The sequence below is a fragment of the Orbicella faveolata genome, unplaced genomic scaffold (assembly GCF_042242905.1).
Source record: "Orbicella faveolata isolate gen_17 unplaced genomic scaffold, um_ofav_v1 contig_36, whole genome shotgun sequence".
In the NCBI taxonomy this organism is placed as follows: domain Eukaryota; kingdom Metazoa; phylum Cnidaria; class Anthozoa; order Scleractinia; family Merulinidae; genus Orbicella; species Orbicella faveolata.
In genome coordinates, this window is record NW_028301565.1 from 13,686,453 (window position 1) to 13,711,388 (window position 24,936).

The following is a 24,936-nucleotide window of genomic DNA, read 5'->3' on the forward strand; positions in this document are numbered from 1 at the left end:
GAATAGACCCGACGACAAGGGAAACAGAAACAACAATCATCCAGAAATTTCATTAACGTTTATTCATGTTCAGACAAGAATTATATTAAAGATACTAACGATGAAATGTACGTGTCCGGGAAAAGATAATTTCCAGACTTTCTTTCACAGTCGTGACAACAGGCTTCACATTTCACTGCAACATTGACCAAAAAATATTTCGAGATACACGCAGTACTGTCTTAGCTGCAGAATCCGGTGGTTTTCATAACTTTTAGAAACATTTGACGGGTGCTCTGGAGCACAAAACTTTAATTTCTCGGACAAAATATAAATAGCTTTTCCTTTTCTTAAGATTTCTTCCTTGCAATATACAATCACATTTACAAGCGGTGCTTTGAAATATAGCGGTTAGTTTTGCTGAATTAATAGATAAAATTGTCTGGTTCTATTTGCTGGCTAAAATACGAGAAAGTGTTACGGGCCAACTATAGGCATGCGCAGCACATTCATGATGGGGCACACATAGCCGGGTGACCATTCCTCGCCGCACCCCAACCCCAAGAAGCAAAAACTCCCTGTACTTGCTTTAACTTCGCGACAACTTGGTACGAACATGTATTTTGGACCAATCAGATTTGAATTTTTCAACTTTACCGGAAGGTTGAACCTAAACAGATTTTGGCCCAGGTTTTTTATGGTTCTCCAAAGCATTTCTGGCCATATGATAACTGTTTTAGTCATCAAGTTCTTATAGTGTTGTAAAACGTTTGTTACTTGGTGGCAGGTGCAACTTTGGCTATTGTTCTTACGCGATAATATCCAGTGAGCCACCAAAGTAACAATGAATGCAATTCAAAACCTGCTGCTGAAGACTACACGGTAAACAATCAGAGAAGCACTGAGATGGGGATAGAGCGAGAATTGGTGGCGGTATCGTCTTTGTTACGGTGTGCTATTGCCACGAGAAGATAACAATGGACCACGCATGACAGGACCGAGATAAGAAGATAGATGGCATTCTGAGATTGGCACCGCTCATCTTTTTATCGAACACTTTCCAGGTTTATCTATGTACATAAACTGGTTCTCTTTCCACTCTCTTGCTAGAATGGACAGTTGTAGAAGATGATCTTTTCTCTTTTCTTTCTACTCCTTCTACGGTATGCCGCTTTTAATCCAGCTGAATGACATTTGATGATCCGTGAGGACCAAGAAGTCCATACATTGCAGCATACTGCGAAAAACAAATCAAAGCAATTACGAACATGCATATAGTTTTAGGCGGGATTCTGTGGAGTATGTCTTGGTGGCTTTACAATAGCTGTACAAAATTCAGACAGGGAAATCAACGAGGAAGCATCGATGTTCAAGAACACCGAAAGTGAAGACCCCACCAGCAAGTCTGTCTGTCTGTCTGTCTGTCTGTCTGTCTGTCTGTCTGTCTACCCGAGGCTACGGTATCCATCTGAGAAGAACAGTTCACAGTCTGATCTTGATGGGCGAACGAAATTGAAGAGGACTCAACCTTTTACACAACGAAGTTGTTTTACAATCTTAAAAGTTTGTGTTTAAACCTTAGCCTTTCTCATTCGACCTTTTGCTAGTTGGTCACAAAGGCTTATTCTTTTAACCTTCTGAAAACCTTTTACGAATTTAAGTATTTTTCTAAAACTTCTGCCGTTTTAAAAACTATGATAAAATAGTACCACTGCTGCTCGATAGCTTTCATTTGAATGGTCACTTTCATCCAGACTCAGAGCCATGTTACACACAAAACTCAAGAACTTATAGAGGATGAAATGCCTCGTGCCAGAGCCCTCTTGAAAGCTGGAGATATGAAGCTGACCCCTAGCGTTCACTTTATAAGATTAGAACTTTGGAAGACTACCTACCTACCTATTTCTTGTCAAACTAACACACAAAATTAACCAGTTTCCTGAGTAAACAACATTGTAATGTCTCATAAGTTTTGTAAACAAGACACGATTAACACTTCCCAACAACACAAAACAACAACTACAACATAAACAACAACACCAACGTCAAAGACACAAATTAGAGGAACAATCTCTCAATGAAAATACTTACAGGTTCATTAGGAGGGAAAAGAGGACCTGGATATATGCTATCGAGATCAAGTCCTAACAAGGAAGCAACAAGAAAACAGTTGACAAATCAGGTAAGACAGGCACAAGATATAATGCATCATATGTGAGAACGGAGCAATTAAACACGCTAATCAGAGCTGGGTCGTTCGAAAGGAGGTTAATGCTGACCCTGGTAATGCCAAAAGCCAGCAATGCCAAATGTGTTAAGTATGGTGGTACATACAAAGATGGTAAATTTTAAGCTCTGTCATATTGGTAGTAATTGGTCTGTACTTAGTTAGCCGCGAGCATGAGACAAAAAAAAAATCTGAGTCTCCAATTGAAGTTTCATACAGTGCTTGTCGCCATTCATTTAAACAGATGTTTACAAACTTTTTCTGGTTGTAGTCATAATAAAGCATGTTGGTATCTTTCAATTTATTCCATGCCTTTTAACTCCTTCAGTTTGCCTTTCAAAGGTTAAAGGTAAAGAATCCGATTCTACCGACGCGTCGGCCAATACGTCGATCGACGCGTTCGTCGACGTGTCGGTCGACAGTCGGCCGACGGCGTTAGCCATTTTTTAACCTTATAACGTACAAGCTGCGTCGGTGATGCGTCGGTGGCGTGTCGGTGACTCGTTTGGGCCTTATTGAACTATTGCAAGGCTAAACGTACCTTTTCCAAACTGAACTGAAATGGCTTCGACGGAAAACTTTCACTACGATATGAAAATAAGAAATTTACTTTTGACCGCCATCTTGATCTTGATCTTGATCCTAACTTCCCGATCGAACTAGAGAAAGGGAAAATATTTCGGCCGACGCGTCGGTAGTGTGTCGATGATGTGTCGGTGGTGTGTCGACCGACGCGTCGGTGGGATCGGATTCCCTACCTTTACCTTTCAAAGATTGCTATCAGGCAATAATATGCTCAATTTCCACTTTGACCATAAGCCATTTGTTGAAACTTCCGAATCAGATAATTAAGAAATAACAACAAACCCAGCTTACACCAAGACCAATTTTAGTACCTTGATATGTTATGCAGATAAAATTCCCATGAAAGACATTTCCAGACACGAAGAGGAACGTTTTAAAGAAACTGAACAACACTTTACTAAATATGGACTGACATATAGTACCTTGACATGCAAAGTCCAGCGGAGAAGGAAAGAAATTTGGATTCAAAAGTGATGAAGCTGATGATCCAGGTATAGTGTTGGTATTAGTAGGAAACACCATAGTGTTCAGGCTGGGCGGTCTCTTTATTCCTGATACACCAACACCAAAAGATGGCCTACACGAAGACAAAAATAACCAACTGTCACTTACACTTCATCTCTAATGTAAGTATACACATAATAATAAGATCATATGGTTTAAGCTTTGTACTTGCATTTGCATGCTACTTGATGTTGGATTTATCAATCTCTACAACAAGGAATTCTCGACCAATTCTCAGATGAAAGTTGTGTGTTAAATTATAAATGATCTAACGTTTTTGACATCCAATAGATAAAAATTTCCACACAGATTTACAAAATACAACATCACCATCATCAATACTCATCATGTATGTCTGTACATAAGGCCACGTAATGACTATATTTATCATCATAAAAGGTAAATATACACCACTAACAGTTCTTTTCTACCAAATGCAAGCATTCTTGTGATTTACACCACATTTGTAAGATTTTAACCTCTCCAAGACAAGACTACACATAGACTGGTCTAGGTTCCATGCAATCTCACACTAGAGATAGCAACTTCTTTTTGTCACTGTGAGAGATGAGCATAAATTACCCCTTTACCTTGGTGTGTTTAAGTCCCGCTCTTCAGAATACTCTTCACTGTTGTCATTATCATCATCGTCATTCCTATCACTTTCTGAATCACTGTCTAAAGTGAGGTCAATAACTTGAACTTCTTTTTCTTTCTTCCTTTCATCATCCCGAGCCTCTGCTATACATAGAAACAAAACTAAGAGACCCATTGCCAACAAAAACAGGTAAACAAATGAAAAGTCATTCATTTTGTCAACAACAAAACCTTCACAATCTTTATGTGATTTTGCACTATTGGAAATCCTTTTAAACCACTAAGCAGTATTTGCATAAATCAACACAAAATTAGAAGGAGAGAAGAATTTCCATGTTGACAAAGGGGCTTATGATTTTATAAATGAGGTACACACTATGCAGTGAGCTTCTTCAAAGCTTGAAAACAGCACTGTATATCAGGGACACCAACAGAAAAAGACATAATATTATTAAAAATAAAGCATATCAACTCCATAGGAACACACCTTGGAGATGTTGTTTGCTGGAGGTTACACTTCTGTCTGGTGTTGATAAAACTGTAGTGGCTACCAGAGCACTCAGAGCTTTTTTGCTTTCTTGTTCTGCAGAATATAATGAAATGTACATCATCAACATTTGAGAACACAAAAGAGATGAATAAATTGTGAATGTTTTCAATGTTATGGAGTGCTCTGAAATGATCACAGTTTAAATAAGGCAGTACACAACATGGCTTTGACCTCTTTATATGCTCTGTGCTACAGATTTTTATTAACATAACACGATAAAACATGCTTGTTTAGCCAATCAGCGCATGTAGATTCTGAACTGTATTACATAATGCTACAAAAGCTGCAAGCCACAAAGGAAATATCTTTGCAATAATAACAATATTCTAGCTCCTTTCTAGCCATTGTTGAACCCTGCTATTTTGAAAAAGCCCATAACAAATGACTGAAAGGCAAACCCAAGGGAAATGGTTTTCAGTTGAAAATAATGATGAATTAGAAATAACCGAGTTTGAATTAGCGGAGTCCAACTGTACAGTCTTCATTTCCTCTCATGCAGTTTAACAAACTGCCCAGTACTCAATGTTCAAAGACAAATCTGCTTAATACCTTGCAAGTCATTTATTGGCCTCCACGAACCATCCTCGTGAAATGAAATCTCATTACAATTTGCAGCTGCTTCTAGAATCTCCTTAAACAATCTGCAGGGACAAAAAAGCCTTGTTTATTAGCTCCAAGAGTCTGAAATTCCCCATGTCTAAATATAAAATTGAAGGAAGTACATTACCAAAATAATAATTCAAATCTCCAGATAGTCACTGTAGGCAACTTGGTGTGGAGCATATGCACATGACGTCATGGCAGCCATATTGGTGTTCCAAAACAATGAAACGGTGGCCATATTGGTGTAACAAACCAATCCTGTGGGAGTTCAACCCTTTTCTTAAGAAAACACTTTCTTTTGTTCCACTAAATTTGCATGGCTGCTGGACCCATGAGTGAATACACTCTACACCCAAAAATCAGTGTAGTGGATGAGATCTCCGAGATTTGCCCGGCAACTAAATAGCTGGTGATTCAGACTGAGCAGTTCAAGCCTTTTTCCTTGTGGTATTATTAAAATGATCACAGGTCAGAGTTGATCTCATTTAACACCTGAAATGCCGATACACTGTTTGTCAAATTGTGAACAACTTGATCAAATCATTTATGGTTTATACTTTTTTTTTCAACAACCTTTTGTAGAACTGGTGTCAGTGTTTTCTAAACAAGAGCAAGAAGAACTAAAGGCTCCTACCCGTCCAATACAAGTTTTCCAAATGTTGCCTTCTGATCACAGACTGGACAAATCCATGTTGTTTTCCTATATCAACGATAGAAAAAAATAGGGTGTAAGGAGTTGCTGTTAATAAACTACCAATATCTACATGTAGGACAAACCGTACCTCTAGCTGGTTTTCTTCTACCATACAACTAAAGGGTCCAAAGAACTGATGAATAACTAGATAAATAAAAAAGTCTGGTACAAATTTTGTTGAGTTTGCATTGGACCAGATTCAATTTGGGCAAGATTTAAGCCAGATATTACCAGAATTTCCAAGAAATGTGTGACATATAAAATAAACAGAAGTTTTGTATCAGAGCAGGCACACAGGCCTGGATGCTCTTGTTTGGATCTTAACTTCGAAATCTCTGGCAATATCATGCTGAAGTAAGACTGAATTGTACTCAAATTGCATATGGTTTAACCATGTGATTTCAATTGCAACATGGTGCGACAAAATGATTCAAATGCATATCCAAGCAAAGTATCACTACAGGGAAACTTCTTCAAGTTTGAGGCAGAGGAACTTCTCACACCTTATAATTATTTACATGCAATGTAAATACTATCCCATGATAAAAACGTCAGAAAATCCAAATACTAAATCAGTGAGAAAATAAATGAGCACTAGACAGCAAACCTCAACCTCTTAATATGGATTTTTTTTGGAAATTAAGGAGATAAAATTAGGAAATTATCTGAATACCTTTCATTCATTTGCAAATACAAGGCTGCATCAAAGCACTGTAAATGGTTGCAAGTGATGGCCCTGTAAACAGAATACAAGGCAGCTCAGAAATAACATAAAAAAGAGTTGTACATCTAGATTATAGAAGTTTGTGTACAGCATAATCATACAAGCATAATTAACAACTTATGCATAACCAATTAACTTTATACACTAAACAATTATAGTTTGCAAATAACTATCTTTATATTTATGCATACATTTTATGGATATGTAATCATCCTTTGAACTTACTGAATTTATTTTATGGGGATTAAAGCACATAGGCCTTATATGAATCACATGGCAAGAAAAGGACTGACGATGATGAAGACACATCATTATCAAGTCTCTGCATGCCAGTAGGTGCATAAGACTGAGATGAAAACACATAACAAATATATACTACAAAAAACATGAGACTAGAGACTACATGCAAGTGCCAACATAAACAATGTATGCTCTAACACTAGTCGCCTTCAGAAATTACTAACCTACAGGGAAGGGTCATCCGTGTCTTGCCAAGCTGAAAGAACAGTAAAGCCACAATGAGTCGAAGTCTCACATCACAGTCTAGTGAAGACTAGACTAAAGAAGGACACTTTGTGTCACTTAACATTGATCTAATGGCATGGCAAGCCCACATTGGAATCATTGGAAGACTATTCTGATGCTGTTAGTTTTCGTTTGCGATTGTTTGTTTTTTTTTCTGTTGAACAGCCTTAACTACTGTTTAGGAAAGTAAATAAAAGAAAAAAGAAACCCTTAACAGGTATGGAAGACAAACATGCAAAAATTGTGGTTGAATTTGTTTGGTTTAGTGATTATACTACAAAAAAACCTTCCGTTGTTGATGCGCAATTGGCCTTTTGTTCTACACTAGTTGCCAAATTTAGTCCCCAAATGTTCTTTAGCTCACTGTGGCAACCAAAATAAGTGCAGCTTGGAGCATTGAAAAACCCATAGAATAAAGGATTATTGTAAAAAGAATGTACTACACTTTTAGTCTCAACAACCAACAGCTGTGATAAAAATGAAAAAAATAACATCTTTTACATGAAATTTTACTCACTGGGCAGAGAAGTGAGACTCGTAGACTTGTGGTGGCTACTTCACTGTCTGGGTCATGGGCCAACTTTTCCTTGACTTGAATAAAAACACCAAACATCAGACTTTAAGCTTGATCAGTTGAAACTGACAGCATTGTTTTTTATTTAGGCTAACAGATGCCCACCACTGATATACAAGTTTTACCAAATGCAGGCAAGTAGATTTTGAAAATCATATGGATGCATTAATCCCTGTGGCTACTGATGTAGGCTACTGCTAACATAAGACACTTGTAACTAATGATGTGCATCTTTACTGTCTTGCAGCAGAGGTGTACAAAAGTAATAGAAATGGTAAGTTGCAATAACTTATAGCTATAGATTGGAAATTACAACTTACAATGATTCACAAAGGCCACCAGGACTAAGAAATTTGAAAATGTTGCTTTTTCAGGAGGAAGCAAAATCAGAGTTACTAGGAAAAACCCTTGACACGAGGAAAACTCAACAAATGTACATGGCACCATGCCATGATTGAACCCCGGACACACTGGTGGAAGGAGAGCCCTCTCACCACTATGCCATTCCTGCTCTCCATTTCTTAAGGATTTCAAAGATCACCAAAGATGATCAAATGCATGTGTCATCTATTGCATTGTTATTTCCAGTGATCACTCTCCGGAACTATAGTATATATGCAACTGCAGCACTCACACAAAATTGTAAACTGTTGAAGAATTTACTTGGAACTTGAAATCATAGATAACCTATAGAAAAACTTACTCAATGCTCTTGAATGATCAGGGTTTCTGTAGCCATGTGCCTTCAATCTCTGTATTAAACAACTTGATGTGACAGCTCTAACTAGTTTTGCTGTTACCACATGTCTCTGTCCACACAAAAAATTACAGAGGCATTTAGTTTGTACTTTTCTACCATATAACTTGTGGAAATAGTTTACACAAAACAGTTAGAATAAAACAGAACACAAGAATAAAACAAACATATTATTGACTGAGTAATTCAGAATCCTATGGTTTTAAACTTGAATACCCTTACCTGCCCATATTTTGGAGTCCAGGTAATGTGAATGTGATTGGCTACAGTTGGTGACAACCTACACAATGGAGTTATATTGACTGGCTTACTAGGCCTTTTTGATTCAGTATTAGGATTGCAGTGTTGTGACGTGTTCCCCTGGAAGTAAAAGTGTCAATCAATTCCAGTAAAACATGAGAACAAATCTTATGACTTGTATTTGTCACATGAAGGTGTACAGGTAACTAGGTAAAGGGGTATACATGTCCATGAAGTTGCTCTCCATCCTTCTGGATGGGTTGGTACAGTTATCATTTTGTCAGGCTGCCTTCTTTGGCTAGCACCGTCAAATCATGCTCTTACATGTAATCACTGTCCTTGATATGGACACCTTGTTATTCTGGACAGTGGATTTAAAAGATATGTCATGGATATCTTGTCTTTAAATTATTTTATATTATTTTATATTATTTTATATATATCTCTGTATTAATTAATGAAAAAAGGGTAATAAAGAGGATGTTGTTGTTGTTGTTAAAAAATACTGTTAATCTAGTCCAACACACCAGCACCACAGTATTCTCATAACAGGTCTACAAGTACTTTAATGGACTCAGTGTCAAAATCTCAGAGTGAAAGAGTCACTTTCAAGAAGTAAATATGAAGTGAGAGTATTACAATACCATTATTTAGATGTAATTTTATAGTAAGAGTAAAACTACATGTTCCAACTGTAAAATGTACAAATCAAACCAGAACAACACATACTGTTAAAGGGCATATTTTTCCATTAACTTTGATACAAAGAGAAGAAGGAAAATTGTCCTCTTGTTCACAACTTGTTTCAAATAAACAAAATCTGAAAATAAAGAAAATTTTAATATTCATTTATTTATGCTTACAATACAAGGAATTTCCTTGGTGATTTAATCAAGACCTCAATATGCATATAAAATAAAGAAAACACTACAGGTTACATTTTGGCAGTTCTAATGGACTTTTTTAGTGCATGTTGTCCATGGTGCTTTGATCATGACCAGAGTTATAAATCTGGTTAACAAAGGTTATCATGTAAAGAGCTGGTAACTCTGTGATGGCTGCCCCAAAGCCTGGATGAGAAATGAGGAGGGTTGGGCATGGGGTTAGCAACCCCAACCAATAGAAACACTCTTGCTACAGAAACCAAAGCCAGAGAAGATGTCAATAGAGCAAGGAATGAAGAACCCCAGACTCTGGGGATGATGATGGATGGCAGCCAAAACCAACCAGGCGCTGGCATATTGAAAACAAAATTTTATGGCCTTAGGTGCAGACAAAGACGGAGAGGATTAAGTATCAGTAAGCAAGTACAAATGTATAAATCAGAGTAAGATCTAAACTAATGGTTAACTGAAACAATAGAATGACACAAAAGGAATAGTGGTTAGCACTGATTAAATTTAAAGACTGTAAAACTTGGCAAATGATACCAGAAATAACTGTAATCAGGGGTTTCATTAGAGACTGGGTACTGGGAAAATTCACCAACTGTGAGGCCACTTTGGGCTGTCTGGTTAGACCATCTGGAGGAAAGTCTTTTTTTTTTTTTATAAAAATTTCAGTTCAAAAACTTTTTCCTTCCTGTGAAATCTAATTGCCTTCCCGCTGAAAACAATAAGGAAACCTCTAACTGTTTGTGAATAACTCATTGATAACCATACCTTAATTGGACTTGTACTGTAAATTCATTTCTATAATTTGGCCGTGTATCCCTTCAAGAAACAGTGATTCATAAAGTTAGTCTTTGAAGATGATTACTTGCATCATTATATGACTGAGAAAATTACTTCATTGTGATTGGCTTAGAGCTGACCAATTTATAGTTAATTTTAAATTTGCACTGCAGTACAAAATAACACAAATTAACATTACCCAAGATATTTTTCATATTTCTATCACTTTTTAGTTTAAGTTGCAATCGCATTCACATGATTGTAACCTATACTTTCATGCTTACCGTACCCAAATTCCCAATCCTTGTCTACTGTCTTACTGCTGTCTTATGATATCAAGTCACTGAGCTGATACCTCTGATACTATGGGCAGATATGGGTACAATACATAACTAATCACACTTTTAATGGCATTTTTCAGAAGCACACTGCATCAGGTTTGTTTGATATAGGCCATGGATATCTCACCAAAATAAAAACACAGGCTTTGCCAAACACACCTGATATGCTGCCAAAGCATATCAAAAAGATGCAATTACATATAAATAAAATTGCATTTAGTATTGAGATAAAGAAAACAGTGGCAATGTAAATAGTTTATACGATGGCAGACTTACCCTGAATTACTTATAAGTTGAACTTGGCTTGGAGTAAAATGGAACATGACATAAGCTTCTTGAAACTGTGACATTCCGCGAGGAACTAAAAGCAATAATAAACATCACTACTACCAGTGCAAAGAGACTGCACTAGATTTAAAACTGAAAAATATTTTACATCTTCAAAATGTCATCTACGTATTTATTGTGCACCCATAGACATGATAAGTCACAATGACCCTCCAAAACCCCAATGGGCCACCCCACAGGCCATGTATTCCATAAAATGGAGAAACTGCACTGACTCCAGGTTAACTTTACTTACATACAATTTAACCAGGCTGGAATCTACTTCCAAAGTTTTTACTTCCAAGGTCCTCAAAGACTTCCTAACTTTGAATTTTGTTATTGACATGATTTATTAGTAAATGGACCTTAGAGTAATCAGCCTTGCTCTCCAACCTCAGCCAACTTTGAAATTACTAACCACTGCAAATTACTCTGTGAGTAGTACTCCACTCTGATCAATTTCATTTTACATACCAGTATATAGGAAAAAAATTACTCAATTCTTGGTTTAAAAAAAGAAAGTGATTTTATCCATAAAGGGAAACAAATATTCCAAAGTTTCCCAGAGATTACATAAGACTTTCAAAGGTTATTAAGACAAAAAGACATTAAAAAATGACCCTGTGATTCTGAACATTTTGTGAAGATGATCCCATGATTTCTGAAGATTTCATCTTGTATTTTCTTCAAAAGTTAAAGATTAATCACTTGCCTTTTTAAGATGTAAGCAAGTCTCGCAATCACTGCAAATTTGTGACTAGCCTATAACTTGCAATTTTCATGGCCTTGCCTTTTTTTTTTGCCATTTTTAGTTGGATCCAGATTTCACTTATTACCGGACTGTTACACCAGCTGAAAAAATGTGAAGAAACTCTCACAGGCCACTCATATGTGGGCTTCCAAAAATTAGTGCCCACTGGCTGTTTTTCTTTACAATATTTTCTCACATGACAACCAATCGCATCACACTTTAAATATATTTGGTCAGTGGAAAAATGTCCTAGGGGGTTACTGCATGCAAAATTCATGTATAACCTCACACATGGTTTAAAGTAATATTTCCAAGCATGTAAATATTGCTCTATAGAAATGTAGTGGAACATGAAAGGAAGAAGGGTTGCTATCTTAATGTTATATAATATTGATCTGTAGGTGCATATTTATTACTTGAAGATCCTTTAAAAATTTTGATCACTTATGGTGACATAGGCATTGACGCAGGTACTGTGAAGTGTACAAAAGTATTAGACTGCTTGAGGTTTAGTTGGTGTTGATTTTCCAGTTGTAAAATTTTTTAGCTTACAATAAAAAGTGGTACCTGCAACACAATGTTACTAACAGTAATTACCAACTTTAACACAGTTTTTTCCCCCGAAATTATTTTGAGTTAACTTCAATCTAAATAGATAGGATCCTAAAGACTATTTCTTTTTCTTTTTTGATGTCCCTTCACAAACTTAACACAGTATGCATCAGCACGAAGAGCAAAGTACACAGAACAGAACAAAACAAAACAAAACACGTAAAGAGAACAGTAACGTAATAGAACTCGTTTGGATTACGTTATAAAAAAAGTGATCAAATAAATAACATCGATTACTCAGCAAGTCAATTCAAGTAAAGATATTTATTTCTTTACCTTCAACCCAAGGTTGTATCAAATGATATAAAAAATTTCGCGTTGCAAGTAAGCGTAACTTATATTGAAGTGTGCGGTCATGTTTTCGTTATGTGATTTCTTCTGGAACGAATAAAAACTGCGTGATTTTGAATGTACGCTCCAGGTCATGAAACCAAGCCTGGACATGTACGTTCAGTCCTAAAACTCGAGGTTGGCATTGTTTCCAAAGACACTGGCCGAAATCCTCTACGTTTCTTAACTACCGCTTTCAGAACGAGGTGACAAACTATGACGCATCAAAGAAATCTCCAGAAAATACACAACACGTTAATAGACTCAGGCAAATAACAACGGTAAAAAACCCAGAAAACCACAAAGACAGCTTATTTTCTAATTAGAATACACCTCATGGATAAAAACAAGACTTACCTAAGCTTGTTGGTCTCACTAAATCGTCAATGTGTTCAAAGAAAGGCAAATGAGAAAGTCGAACATCCGGATGAACAGGAACGCCGGTTGTGTCTGAATTGATTGCCGAAGGACGTTGAACTGGTTGAGGTATGACAGCTCGAGGTTGAGGTTGAGGCACAACAACTTTCCGAGGACATCGTCTCTCGTATAACTCCCGTAATTTCTTTCTTACAGGGTTGTTTCCGTCGCTTTTCAACATTTGAAGGGCCCGACCCATAAGTTCATGCTTTCTTCCCGACTTTGACCGTCCCGCAAAACCGAGTAATGATTGAAGTTCCGATACGCGAAAACTCAATAACATGTGCTGTGTAGAAAGAAATGGATTTGATATTCAAAATTAATACTATCATTCCATGAACACACGTCAAAGAAGCAAATTCCGACGGCTTTTTCTTACCCGAAGATCCGCCAATTCGTCCATGTTGCTTTTTGTGAAATTTACTCGGCGGCTCGACCCAGTTCCTCGAGCTGTCCTCGGTAATTACAGGGAAGAACAATTAGTTAAATGACGTCACAAAAAATAATTTTATTTGCCGTTACATTTCAATTTCCGCTAATTATGCTAATCACGTAGTGAGAGATTCTTTGAAACTCTTCCGTTTTACGGCGAGATTTTCTGTGCTTTACGCATGTCTATCGAGAAGAGGGCTAAAAGTCTGGGAGATTATTATAGGGCTTGGCCAGCTCATCAAATGGACATGATAAAGACGTAAACAATAATAATGAGTAATCAATGAGTAATCAACATTTTTTGTCATTGATTGGCGATGGTCAATGAGTAATCAATGATTAATTGATAATCAAAATTCTGTGGCCTATCAATTAAATTCAGAGATTATCTTTTTATTACCCATCAATTAGACATCACAAAATTAATCATGTATTGTTAGGCTGCACATCCATATTTATGATTTTACAGCAACAAGGAAAAGAGGAAAATCTTCAAACTCAACTTGGCAAATGAAATTCTCTGCCTTACAGAGCAGAACGCTTATTAACAAAGGCAATTTGTAAACTTCACGACAAAGTCCTCCTTCTGCAATCTGTAAATATTAAGCAAAATGTTGTCGTGTCTGCACTGCTAGTGCCTGCTGGAGTTTCAGCTTTAGGAAGTAGGAAAAACTGAAAGTTCAGGAAAATGCCTTTCTTTCATAGTTCGATTGTTACTGTAATAAAAGGTAGGACTGGCAGCAGTCAAAATCACAATGCTTTGCGAGGACAAGAGCTTCAGAGGTTTTGTCCAATTGAAAGGCGCAATAACTGTAAAGGGAAAGAATTCAACCAAACCTCCCTCGTAGTAATGTTATTTATTTATTTTTGTTTTTTGTTGCATTAAATTGTATTTAACCAATTTAAGAAATAAAAAATTTTCAAAATTTAAAATGTCAGATAATTCATCATATTAACCTTGTCCATATCAATATATGTATAAATATATCCACAATTCATATCATTTTCTCTGTACAGTATATACAATATTAGTACCAAAATAGATTGCACGGCAAATATTGACATGCATTTGAGCTTAACAGGAAGAGGTAGTTACTCCAAACATAGCTGATAGAGGGGAATGGTTATGAAACCCGACAAAGTTCTTTGTTGTATGTTTTTGTTCGGTTTTGACTGTGCAAAAAACACAATAAACTGTTGTTTACCACTGACCAAGGGACTAACTAATAGAAATGTTTTGGTTATGTAATTAATGCACACTGTGCAAGCTAAAAACAAAAGATTGTGCATGGTCACGGACCATCCAACATAAATCTTTAAGTCTTTGTTTGCTCCTTTGAAGTTTGCCAGCCTTCATAACCATTGCCCTCTATTAACTATGCTCCAAACAAACTAAATGCTAATAAACACTCACATGTAAGCAGTTCTCTTTTCCACTTTATAAAATGTAGAGCAACATAATATAAGAAAAATGCAACATGGTGCAGAAAATGCCACAGTGCACAAACAGCTGCAAGGACATTCAAGGCTTTCACTAAGGGCTGAGCACTGGGCAAATTGACCGGCTGTGAGAACCTTTTCGCCTGCCTCTTTGGCCATCTGGCAGATAGTTTTTGTTATAAAGAAATTCGGTTCAAATAGTTTTGCCTGCCTGTGAAAACCAGTTGCCCTCCTACTGACAATGTTAATGAAACCCCTGGCGCATCCTTTCAAATTTTCCATTTCTTATTTCATGATTCACAAAGGAAATGATAAACTGCGCAGAATTTTAAACTTAGTTCTCCACCACTGCCCTTAGTTGGACACCTTCTGTAACCAGACACTTAGGTCTAACTTCTTCCATACAAACTCTTTCCATGGATGTGTAGACACTTTTCCTGGCCTTACAAGAGGTTCGACTAAGTTTATTATAATAGCACTTTGTCACTCACATACCATAAACAATGACCGTTTCACAATGGTAGTTATTTAAAACCTGTCACACTCAATACAGTGGAAACCTGATTTCTCAAACCCTATTTTTTTAACCTCCCGATAACTCAAAACCAAAAGTCGTTTCCCTCTGCTCAGCCAAACACTGTAATTTTAACCCCTGATTACTCAAACTATCTGATTTCTCAAACCAATTCTTGTTTCCCTTGGAGGTTCGAAAAATCTGGACTCCACTGTAATTCTCTTTTGTTTTGTAAATCATGCGGAGATTTGAAATACTGATGTGAAAGGAACAAAGCTTACTAACCATTAATTTATTCTTTGAGCTTTGACAGATGAGTCCTAATAACTTAAAAACAAGTTACTTAACTTCAGCAGATTGTGCATAATAAAATCAATATTTATTAAAAATACCATTTAAAATGGTGGCTACTACCTCTTCCTCTGAAAGTATATAAATACTTTTCATATCCTTAAAGTGTGGTAAAATTAATATTTTGCCAAGGGCAAAATGTCATATTTTTATTGCTGCACAAAAGACTGGTCTATTGCCTCCTCATCATTTGGTGTGCAGAGGCATGTTTCACAAGTGCCTGTTTTACTTCTTGACCTACTACTTCTGTGACCAGCATCTTTCTTTTAGATTTTCTGCTTTTCCAGATGCCGAGTGGAAGAACATAATCTTGAGAAAGTACTTTCTTTTCCTGCATGTCATGTTGTTAACCCAAGTTTTCTTGAAAGCTGCAAAGAAAATGAAGCAATCAATCATGTTTTTTTTTCATTTTTTCAAGAACAACATCAAATAACGGCACTTAAACATGACATACACCATCCAAAAGCATCACTACATATGATATAAAAGAAATAAATTTTTGGTCATAGCAAACACTTTTGAAAGTGCCACTGATGAAAACGAGGCAAAGACCCACTAAACATTTTTCATTGTTTGTGAACACATTTTTATCCACTCAGTCAAATGAATCCTCCTGGGCTGAGTCCAAGAGAAAATACTTTGTTGTTCCTTTCAATTCTCATTTCTAAAAGCAAGCCACAAACATGATACAACTATCAAACTTGATAGTGTGGCCAACGAAAAGATTTGGTGTGTTACTCAAGTTCTAAAACTTCACAGCAATTACCGTAAAAGACTATTAGATGAACATACCTCCTCATAAACAGTCCAGGATAAAGCTGCCATAAGAGTTCTTCTCAGAGTGCGGGGAACTAAACCCTTGAAGAGTCCTTGTACTCCATTTGTCTAAGGAGAACATATTTTGTTTTATTTTCAGATTAAATAGTTATAATAAAAGCGTCACTTAAAATTCTGCTCAAAGTTCAAGCAATAAGCGCAGTTATTTATTAATTTACTCATAGTGGGGTCACATTTTGAAAACAATTTGAAACGTTCCACTCTAATCCATTTCTTTATGCAATCCCGCCATTAAAGTCTCAAGTGCTCTCCAGAAAGTTAAGGTGAAATCTCTTAAAAAGGTTTAAAGCTTGTGTTGTTTTGTTTTGAACTAATGTGAACATCAATTTTTAATTTTAAAAATATGGATGACTTCAAATTCAATTTTCTCTTGCAGTGTCAGCTTTAGAGCTGAAGTCTGGAGAGGTTCTTCTTAACCCTATTCAAAATGTTAGCATGCTATGAGGTTTTGATTTTTTCCTTCATTGTTTGAATCAGCATAATTTTTTCTGGATTGCCCATTTATTGTTAATGAAAGGTGCAATGCTTTCTTTAGTGGTTTGATTGAAAAAATAACTTGTGTTGGAGGTTACAAACAGCTTAATACTTGAGACAAGTACTTAATTACCTTGAAAACAGAAAAGACAGCACTGCCAGTACTATTATACTTGTGTGGAAATAACTGAAGTCTTGTCTTCACTACATCTGCTGGCTGAGTTACAACTGATGCCATGATGCCAGCAAAAGCACCACAGGTAAATGTCTCAAATGAGCTCAGTTCAGGTGTGCCAAGTTCTGATAGATGAGACACAATCATTAAACATCTGTTCAAAGTAAGACACAAAGCAAAGAGTGCCCATCGGGAACACATCAGCCAAAATAAGAAACAAGATACTGAAGCAGAGTCAATGTTTTAGCTGTCACAAGCTTAATCAGCGACAGCGATCAGCCACTGTTTAATACACTGTATTATTCCTGCCAACTTTTTCAGAGTCCCAGGTGAGAGACCCAACTACATCCAATTATTAACAACTAGGACATTCTGAGGATCTCCAAGGACATTTCAAACATTCACTAGCTCCTGTTTCAGGAAAATGTTTTTCCTTGAAAATGGGAGAATTGGGGGAACTCTATGGTCATGTACATCACATGGACTTTTCTTTCCTTGCATAGGTTGCAGTTAACATATCTCTGAAAGTGTGTTAGTTAAGGTTGTAAATGGCTCAAGCACTTCAGCTCGGAATGAAGACATGATCTTCTGCTACTGCTGGAAGCTTGAATGCAATGTAGTTAACACAGTTAAATGACTTCTCTCTTGATGTTGGCATAATTTATTATTGTTATTTGTTATTGTCTCCAGAAAATATCTTCTTACCATTCTTGGCCTGTCTCTTTATCTCAGTGTAGAACATCAAGTAAATCCCTGAAAATGGAGCATCCCGTGCAACTGTTGCCAGCAACCCACTATACAGGCCTACAACAAAAAGTACACTGTCAACATATAACATTTTTCTCAACAGATTTTTGTAACCAGATGATATCTCACAGCACGTTAAAAACAATAAGCAATACAAAAAAACCTTAAAAATACCGCCTTACCTTTGCCTCCTTCACTTTTCCAAATTGACATCAATGCATGTCGCATACTGTTATATCCATAAAATCCACTCTGCAATCAAGGAAATTAACACCAAATTGTTAGTTAGATATTTATTTATCTATTTATTTATTATCTTCTGATGAGAGCTACATCACTAACAACCTTTGTGAACTTCTTCAGCAATACATTTTACCCCCCCAAACTTTACTGAAGCATACCTCAAATCTTGTTTTAACTACTGTGACTGGCAGCAGAGTGATTCCTGCTACAGTTCTTGCACATGCTCCTAATACAACTGATTCTCCCATTGTTCTTTCACCACTGTAGCAAAGAAGGAAACAAATAGTGGCTTTGAGAACAGGAGAACTAAAAACTAAATTTTTCATTTAACAAGCACGCTCTCATACTTTATTACAGTGCAAAGCACATGCAGACAAAAAAAATTAAAGTGCATGACTAGAACAACACAGCTGTTGCGCTGTCATTAAGTCTTGAGTCACCTATTGTTTTTGATCTTCAAAACTGTAACAAAATTGTGGCTTTATGGGTGAGTTATATCAACCACAAGCAGGTTCACCTGCAACATCAAGGAACTACCACACATACCCAACCACTACAGGTATTATGGGTTACAGGCCTTAATGAGAGCCCTACAGCTTTTACCACAAAGTTCACAAGAAAATATTAACAAGAATTCAGATGGTCTTTCAAAGGAAATTGAAAGAAAAAATTGATCCTTAATGTGACACTCAGTACACAACTTAACTTCTCTGAAAAAAAGTAAAGCTTTAGTACAAGACAAATAAAAAAGGTTTGACCATGCATTGTCAACCCCCCCCCCCTAGAAACTTACAGGAGTGCTCAAGAAAGCAGGGAGAAACAGTCACCTACTGCTAGTGTTTTTCCTTATACTTTTTGTTGTACTCTCTTCAAGCCTTTCTTACTTATAACCTAGACCCTTACACCAGTACAAGCATTGCCATAAGTATTGATACAGTAAAGTGGTGTAGAAAGGTAGACCTGCAGAACAGATTACACCCTCTCCCTCCCCATAAAAGTGGTTGACCTAGACCTTGATTAGTCGAGAAATAATGGCCCATTTAAATGTCTAGGAAAATTAACATGGCTTATGTCTTAAATACAAACCTGGTAAATTGAGTCAGACCATGGAGAGTACAGAAATACATTCCTATACCAGGAACACATCTTGACAAGGACTACAAAAAAGAAATAGAAAATACATACCTAAGTATAAAGATCTGAAAACCAGGGAAATTATATTGTTTCCCCTCTCTGTAGTAGACATAAGAAACAATATACTGAAGCGGAGTGAATGTTTTAGCGACCACAAGCTTTTGACGCTGTCACAGCATCTTTCTCAAGTAAATGTGCAGAATCTACTAATCATGTGGGCTTGGGTGAATGTAGTCACGTATCAAAACATCCTCGTATAGGGCCAGAAGTTCAAATCCATGGTCTCAATTGAGCATCAGGGACTGGCACAGCCACCTTACTGTCTTCCAACCTGTGGCCTGTGTCCCTAAGGTGTTTTCCAACAGCAGAAAGTGTCAATCTATTAGTGTTAGAATGTTCCTTTAAACAGACGTTAAAGGGTCCGGCAGTTTCCCCGATATAGATCTTTTTAAAATCAGCACACTCTCATTGAGTTATTTTTTTGTAAAAAAAATACCTCTTAGTCGGAGCGTCGGGTATGTTATGGACGGGTCAATGGGTGAGTGAGTGAGTGAGTGAGAGATGTATGTATGTCACACCAATCAGATTGGATCTACTATGAACAGCCAATCAAATTTCTTGTTGTGAAGGTAAATGGTATGTGAGAAACACAAGGTATGTATAAACACAAGGACTTTCGTAATTGAAAAATAAAGAGAGACGTGTATGTTGCTGGTTTGTGATTTTTAGTCCGGTTTGGAGGGGAGTGTGACAGTTACATACGTACATTGGGTTGTTTTAGAGTGTATAATTTTCAGTGTAATGGTGGCTAGTTATGAACGAGATGAGTCTTGAGTTTTGAAGCAGTTCATGAGTTAGTAGTAGGCAAATGGCACGAGATATTTGTATTTTTAATTACAGAGGGTAACTTGATACTTTTGTTTTTCACAAGGAGTTAATTCAATTAGAGGTCACGAATCGTCGGTTCTAGTTCTTAGGACATGTTTTAGAGGAGACGAGACTATTTAGATTTGAAGCAGTTCTAACGTTTACAATACTAAGTGCAGGTAACGTTTGTTCTGTTCTTATTGCATGCAAATATAACGAGATATTTTTATTTTTTAGTTACAAAGTGTAATTTGACACTCTTGTTTTTCACAAGGTAGTAAATTCAATTAGAGCTGACGAATCGTCACCACTTGTTCCCACGAGATGTTTGCTATTTTTAGTTACAAATGGTAACTTGACACTTTTCTTTTTCATATGGGAGTAAATTCAATTAGAGCTTACAAGTTATCGGCTATTGTTCCCAGGATGTTAAACAAAAAAGAAGCTTTCATTTTTATAGTGTTTTTTACGTCTCTGCAGTAGCAGTTTAATAGTTTTATTTGATGACATTAATTTTAGTCCGATATTTTTAAGGGTAAAAAGTATGAAAACTGTTCAAATGTCCTTTGAAGACTGCGTGGCGTCAAGTTAAAGTGCATTTAATTAAATCAGACTTTCAACGTGTCAGGGAGGTTTTTTTCTTTCTTTCTATTTTTGAGTTATTTTTTTGTAAAAAAATACCTCTTAGTCGGCGCGTCGGGTATGTTATGGACGGGTCAATGGATGAGTGAGTGAGTGAGTGAGTGAGTGAGTGAGAGATGTATGTATGTCACACCAATCAGGTTGGATCTACTATTAACAGCCAATCAAATTTCTTGTTGTAAAGGTAAATGGTATGTGAGAAGATTTGATCCCGATAGAGTTCAGAACAGCCATATTTATTCTTCCATAAAAGAGGAGGAAATATTCATATATTGGGTTTATTTCGACATTTTCTGTGGGTTAGGCTGAGGATTTTAGTTATGAATGAGATGAGCCTTGAGGTTTGAAACAGTTCGTGAGTTAGTAGTATGCAAATGTATGGGATATTTTCATTTTTAGTTACAAAGGTAACTTGATACTTTTGTTTTTCACAATGAGTAAATTCAATTAGAGGTCACGAATCATCGCTTCTAGTTCTTAGGACATGTTTTAGAGGAGACGAGACTATTTAGATTTGAAACAGTTCTAATGTTTACAATAGTAAGTGCGGGTAACGATTGTTTTGTTCTTGCTGCATGCAAATATAACGAGGTATTTTTATTTTTTAGTTACAAATTGTAATTTGACACTCTTGTTTTTCACAAGGGAGTAAATTCAATTAGAGCTGACAAGTTATCAGCTATTGTTTCCAGGATATTAAACAAAAAAGGAGCTTTCATTTCTGGACGGTTTTTACGTCTCTGCAGTAGCAGTTTAATAGTTTTATTCGATGACATTCATTTCGGTCCGATATTTTTAAAGGTAAAAGTATGAAAACTGTTCAAATGTTCTTTGAAGACTGCGTGGCACTAAGTTAAAGTGCAATTTAATTAAATCAGACTTTCAACGTGCCAGGAGAGGTTTTTTTTTCTCTTTCTTTCTATTTTCGGTGAAGTAGTGTTGTGTTTTGTAAAAGGGTAAACTTATTACTCGTATAAAATGCGAAAAAGTCTCTTAATTAACTTGAGCATTTTTGAGCAAAAATTCCTCTTGGGGGTTGGAAGGGCTATGTGATCGGTGAGTGAGGGAGTTATGCATGTGCGCGTGTCACACCAATCACAGTGCGGGTTGTATCAAAGAACGAATCAAATTGCCTGTTAGAAAATAACATGGTATCTAGATTAATCTGGAGACGTGTCAGATTACTGTAGTTTATTCAGTCAAACATTTTATGGATTACTATTTAGCTATCTTACCATGATCGATGTAGCATCGCATGTACATCATAAATTCCCAGTTTCTTTCTTACTGTACATCGCAACCAAAACAACTTGTCAAATTAACCAAATCATTACTGTAAACAGCTCCATGAATGCTCCTATATCCGATACTTAACACAAAAAAATAACTCTTGCACGCCTTGCATGCCTATGTTTTGTAGATGATGCCACACTTCTTTCCATCGATTGTGGGATATTTAGGATGTACACGCTGTGATCTGATGGTGTTGAAAGGTACATGGTAGGTGTTTATTCCCTACTTGCGGGAGGCGCAAGAGATTTTCTCCACTACTCCTTGTACATAGGGGAGATGGACACTAGGGATGCATTACTGTTGACCTGTGCTTGGTACTCCCAGAATTTGCAAGACCTTGGAAATTCTCTGCCAGTCTATGATGCTCAATAGAGACCATGGATTTGAAGTTCCAGCCCTATACAGGGACGTTTTGCTCAGGTGACAAATAGATTCCTGTCACATTCATTTGAGAATATGAATTTGACAGCGTCAAAAGCTTGTGATCGCTAAAACATTGATTCTGCTTCAGTATCTTGTTTCTTATTATCTGAACCCCCATAAGGTTCCAGTGAAATAAAAAAAATTGATAAAAAAAAAATAATAACTCACAGGAACAAGGCCTCTCCAAAGCCCTACAATGTGTTCTCTTCGGGCCACAGAGTAAAATGTGTAAAGCATACCATTGCTACCTCTGTCGAATAAATATATATCACGAGATAAGTGACTGAAGACTTCATCTACTTGTAAATTCAACAACATCAAACACTGCAGTTACCAGTACTTCAAGCAAGCTTACATCACATAGACAAATGCTCACCCTAACTTGAACCTCCCTGCGGATGAAACTTGCAAGCGCGTTTTCACCAGATCGAACGGTTGAAATAACAACGTAGAGCAAGTGCCGCTCAAAGAACCGGCAATGAAAGCCTTAACCAGGGATGTCTGCAAGAGGAAAGACAAGACGAAACAATTAGATGGTCAAATCAACCTGCTTTAACACAAGTTCACCACAAATAAGTCGATTGCGACGGCACATCTTTTATCGAAAAGTAACATTTCCTAACCAAATGAGGCTTATAGTTGACTTACATCATGTTTACGACCGTTTCGACCCATTCAATCGAAGATCAAAATGTTTATCAAGTCTTCTTGGTTCTTGTCCTTGATTGATCTCTTTGAGAATAAGTCGACTCTTTATTTACACCAAGAGGAAATTTGCTTGGCGCGAACGATCGTTGCGTAAAAGTTGCCGTACCGGCGGACTGTACATGCCGTATAGATGTTCGATTCACGTGCTTTTCTCCAACACCATTTGAAACCAAAAATTAAGGAGGAAAACGTTCAAACGATCAAACACAATGGGAATAGCTCCCTGTCTGTAAAAGAGACAAATTTTTAACGCGAAATTTCCCACGAAATCTACACTTCTTCCTTCCTATTCTCCAGTCAAACGAGTCCAAAATCCTGTTTTTGTCACGAGACTTCCATGACGCGATGGAAAATTCGAGATCTCATTGGTCGATGCAAAACGTGTGGATTGGCGCGGAATTTGATTTTGCCTAATATGGAACGCACACGTTCCAAATATGGGTCACGCTTTCCCAAATACGGGAGAGTTGTGCCAAATAAGGGTCACGCTTTTCCAAATACGGAGGAAATTGTGTCAACAATTATTCGGAAAATAACTGAGGGGGCTAACTGAGGGGGCTAACTGAGGGCGGATCGGAGTGAGGGGTTCATTAACTTTGCATTCAAAAATTCCGTGTAAAATAGGTATAGATTACCGTAAGTAGTCTGTTTTCGATCTGTCATCGAATCGGTCTCTTTGGTTCTTTTTGATAAGGGTCATAAAGACCATAAAGGATCGATCTAAGCAGCCCAGAAACTCCTCTGTTTCAAAAATAAGGAGAACTCTCCGTTCATGGCAGACACTGACAAACCGCGATGCCCAGCATACCGGACCTGTGTAGCTAATGAACATGAAAACTTTGCAAGTGAATATATATGAAATATTGTATATTTGAACCGGCGCAGAGGCCATGGGTTCGAATCCCGTTCAAACCTGAGTTTTTTTGAGGCTTTAATCACAACTGCTTTAAAAGTTGTGTATATAACTGCGATGATCAATCATGTCTTTATATGAAAACTTTGATATCTTTATCAAAACGTGTGTCTCTTTTAATTTAATTACTGATAGCCTACTTTGTCTGCTTTAGGGCAGGTTTTCTCTACAGGTTGGTGTTCTTTTTCCAAGGGAATACCTTCTGCAAAGTTCTAATTTTGCCCGTTCCCGGGAGGGGGGAGGCTCCTCCCAGAAAAATTGAGCGAGGGTGTGCGGTCCGTTTCCCAAAACCCTTACCGTATTTATGACCAAAATCTGCGATAATCCCTACCCTATTTATTACCTGACCAAAAATTGGAAACCCTATTTATGGCCTGACCCTTAAATCAAAACCCGGTTTCAGACCTGCGTTATAATTAGTTCCCTGGTTCAGACCAATGTTAAATTACCGTGAACATAATTTGTGAAGGGCTTTTGTTGATTTTCTTTTCGATAATGATGAAAAAGTGGCTTCTTCTTAAAAACATACCCATATCAAAGCTAGAGTGCAAAATCCATACCCTATTTTATGACCAAAATCAGCTAAAATCGATACCTTATTTATGACCAAAACGGCTGAAAACCATAAACTTTGGGGCCGCACATACCTATATAGCCCATATAAGGGAGTATATGTACCCCCGGTGCCCGTCTCATCTAAACTGAACGAATCCTCCATAATGCACGCATGAAC

The 24,936-nt window shown here is 37.0% G+C and overlaps 2 protein-coding genes across 3 annotated transcripts; both read right to left on the minus strand.

The window, feature by feature from the left end:
* Nucleotides 1-39: 39 nt before the first annotated feature.
* LOC110064313 (E3 SUMO-protein ligase PIAS3-like) lies at nucleotides 40-13,451 on the minus strand. Of its 2 annotated transcripts, none has more exons than XM_089274723.1 (17): nucleotides 13,390-13,451; nucleotides 12,951-13,296; nucleotides 10,850-10,934; nucleotides 10,221-10,271; nucleotides 9,289-9,379; nucleotides 8,542-8,679; nucleotides 8,266-8,371; nucleotides 7,506-7,579; nucleotides 6,928-6,959; nucleotides 6,413-6,475; nucleotides 5,680-5,745; nucleotides 4,992-5,083; nucleotides 4,380-4,475; nucleotides 3,886-4,033; nucleotides 3,214-3,368; nucleotides 2,071-2,123; nucleotides 40-1,216 (listed from the first exon to the last, which is right to left on the minus strand). In XM_089274723.1, the coding sequence occupies exons 1-17, from the start codon at nucleotides 13,411-13,413 to the stop codon at nucleotides 1,154-1,156; spliced, it is 1,683 nt and encodes a 560-aa protein (XP_089130849.1). In that variant the 5' UTR covers nucleotides 13,414-13,451; the 3' UTR covers nucleotides 40-1,153. The 2 variants fall into 2 exon arrangements, with proteins under 2 accessions (XP_089130849.1, XP_089130848.1); XM_089274722.1 differs by having other exon boundaries at nucleotides 3,886-4,036.
* An 833-nt stretch (nucleotides 13,452-14,284) lies between these two features.
* LOC110064314 (mitochondrial glycine transporter-like) lies at nucleotides 14,285-23,597 on the minus strand. Its single transcript, XM_020771352.2, has 10 exons — nucleotides 23,231-23,597; nucleotides 22,959-23,083; nucleotides 22,751-22,832; nucleotides 19,310-19,380; nucleotides 18,382-18,484; nucleotides 18,163-18,232; nucleotides 17,939-18,037; nucleotides 17,192-17,358; nucleotides 16,540-16,632; nucleotides 14,285-16,115 (listed from the first exon to the last, which is right to left on the minus strand). Exons 1-10 carry the CDS (start codon nucleotides 23,255-23,257, stop codon nucleotides 16,086-16,088), a joined length of 867 nt encoding a protein of 288 aa, XP_020627011.1. The 5' UTR covers nucleotides 23,258-23,597; the 3' UTR covers nucleotides 14,285-16,085.
* Between the last annotated feature and the right edge of the window lie 1,339 nt (nucleotides 23,598-24,936).

What these genes read in the sequence shown, in the direction of transcription:
- LOC110064314 (XM_020771352.2), bottom strand. Translation starts at nt 23,257, where the DNA reads ATGGGTCGAAACGGTCGTAAACATGAT. An exon ending in TAGTTAAAACAAGATTTGAG is followed by an intron (nt 18,233 to 18,381) that starts GTATGCTTCAGT and finishes CCTTGATTGCAG; the next exon opens with AGTGGATTTTATGGATATAA. An exon ending in CCTGGACTGTTTATGAGGAG is followed by an intron (nt 16,116 to 16,539) that starts GTATGTTCATCT and finishes TTTTCTTTGCAG; the next exon opens with CTTTCAAGAAAACTTGGGTT.
- LOC110064313 (XM_089274722.1), bottom strand. Translation starts at nt 13,413, where the DNA reads ATGGACGAATTGGCGGATCTTCGG. An exon ending in TATTTGCAAATGAATGAAAG is followed by an intron (nt 5,746 to 6,412) that starts GTATTCAGATAA and finishes TCGTTGATATAG; the next exon opens with GAAAACAACATGGATTTGTC. An exon ending in TTTTCCCTCCTAATGAACCT is followed by an intron (nt 1,217 to 2,070) that starts GTAAGTATTTTC and finishes TGTTTTTCGCAG; the next exon opens with TATGCTGCAATGTATGGACT.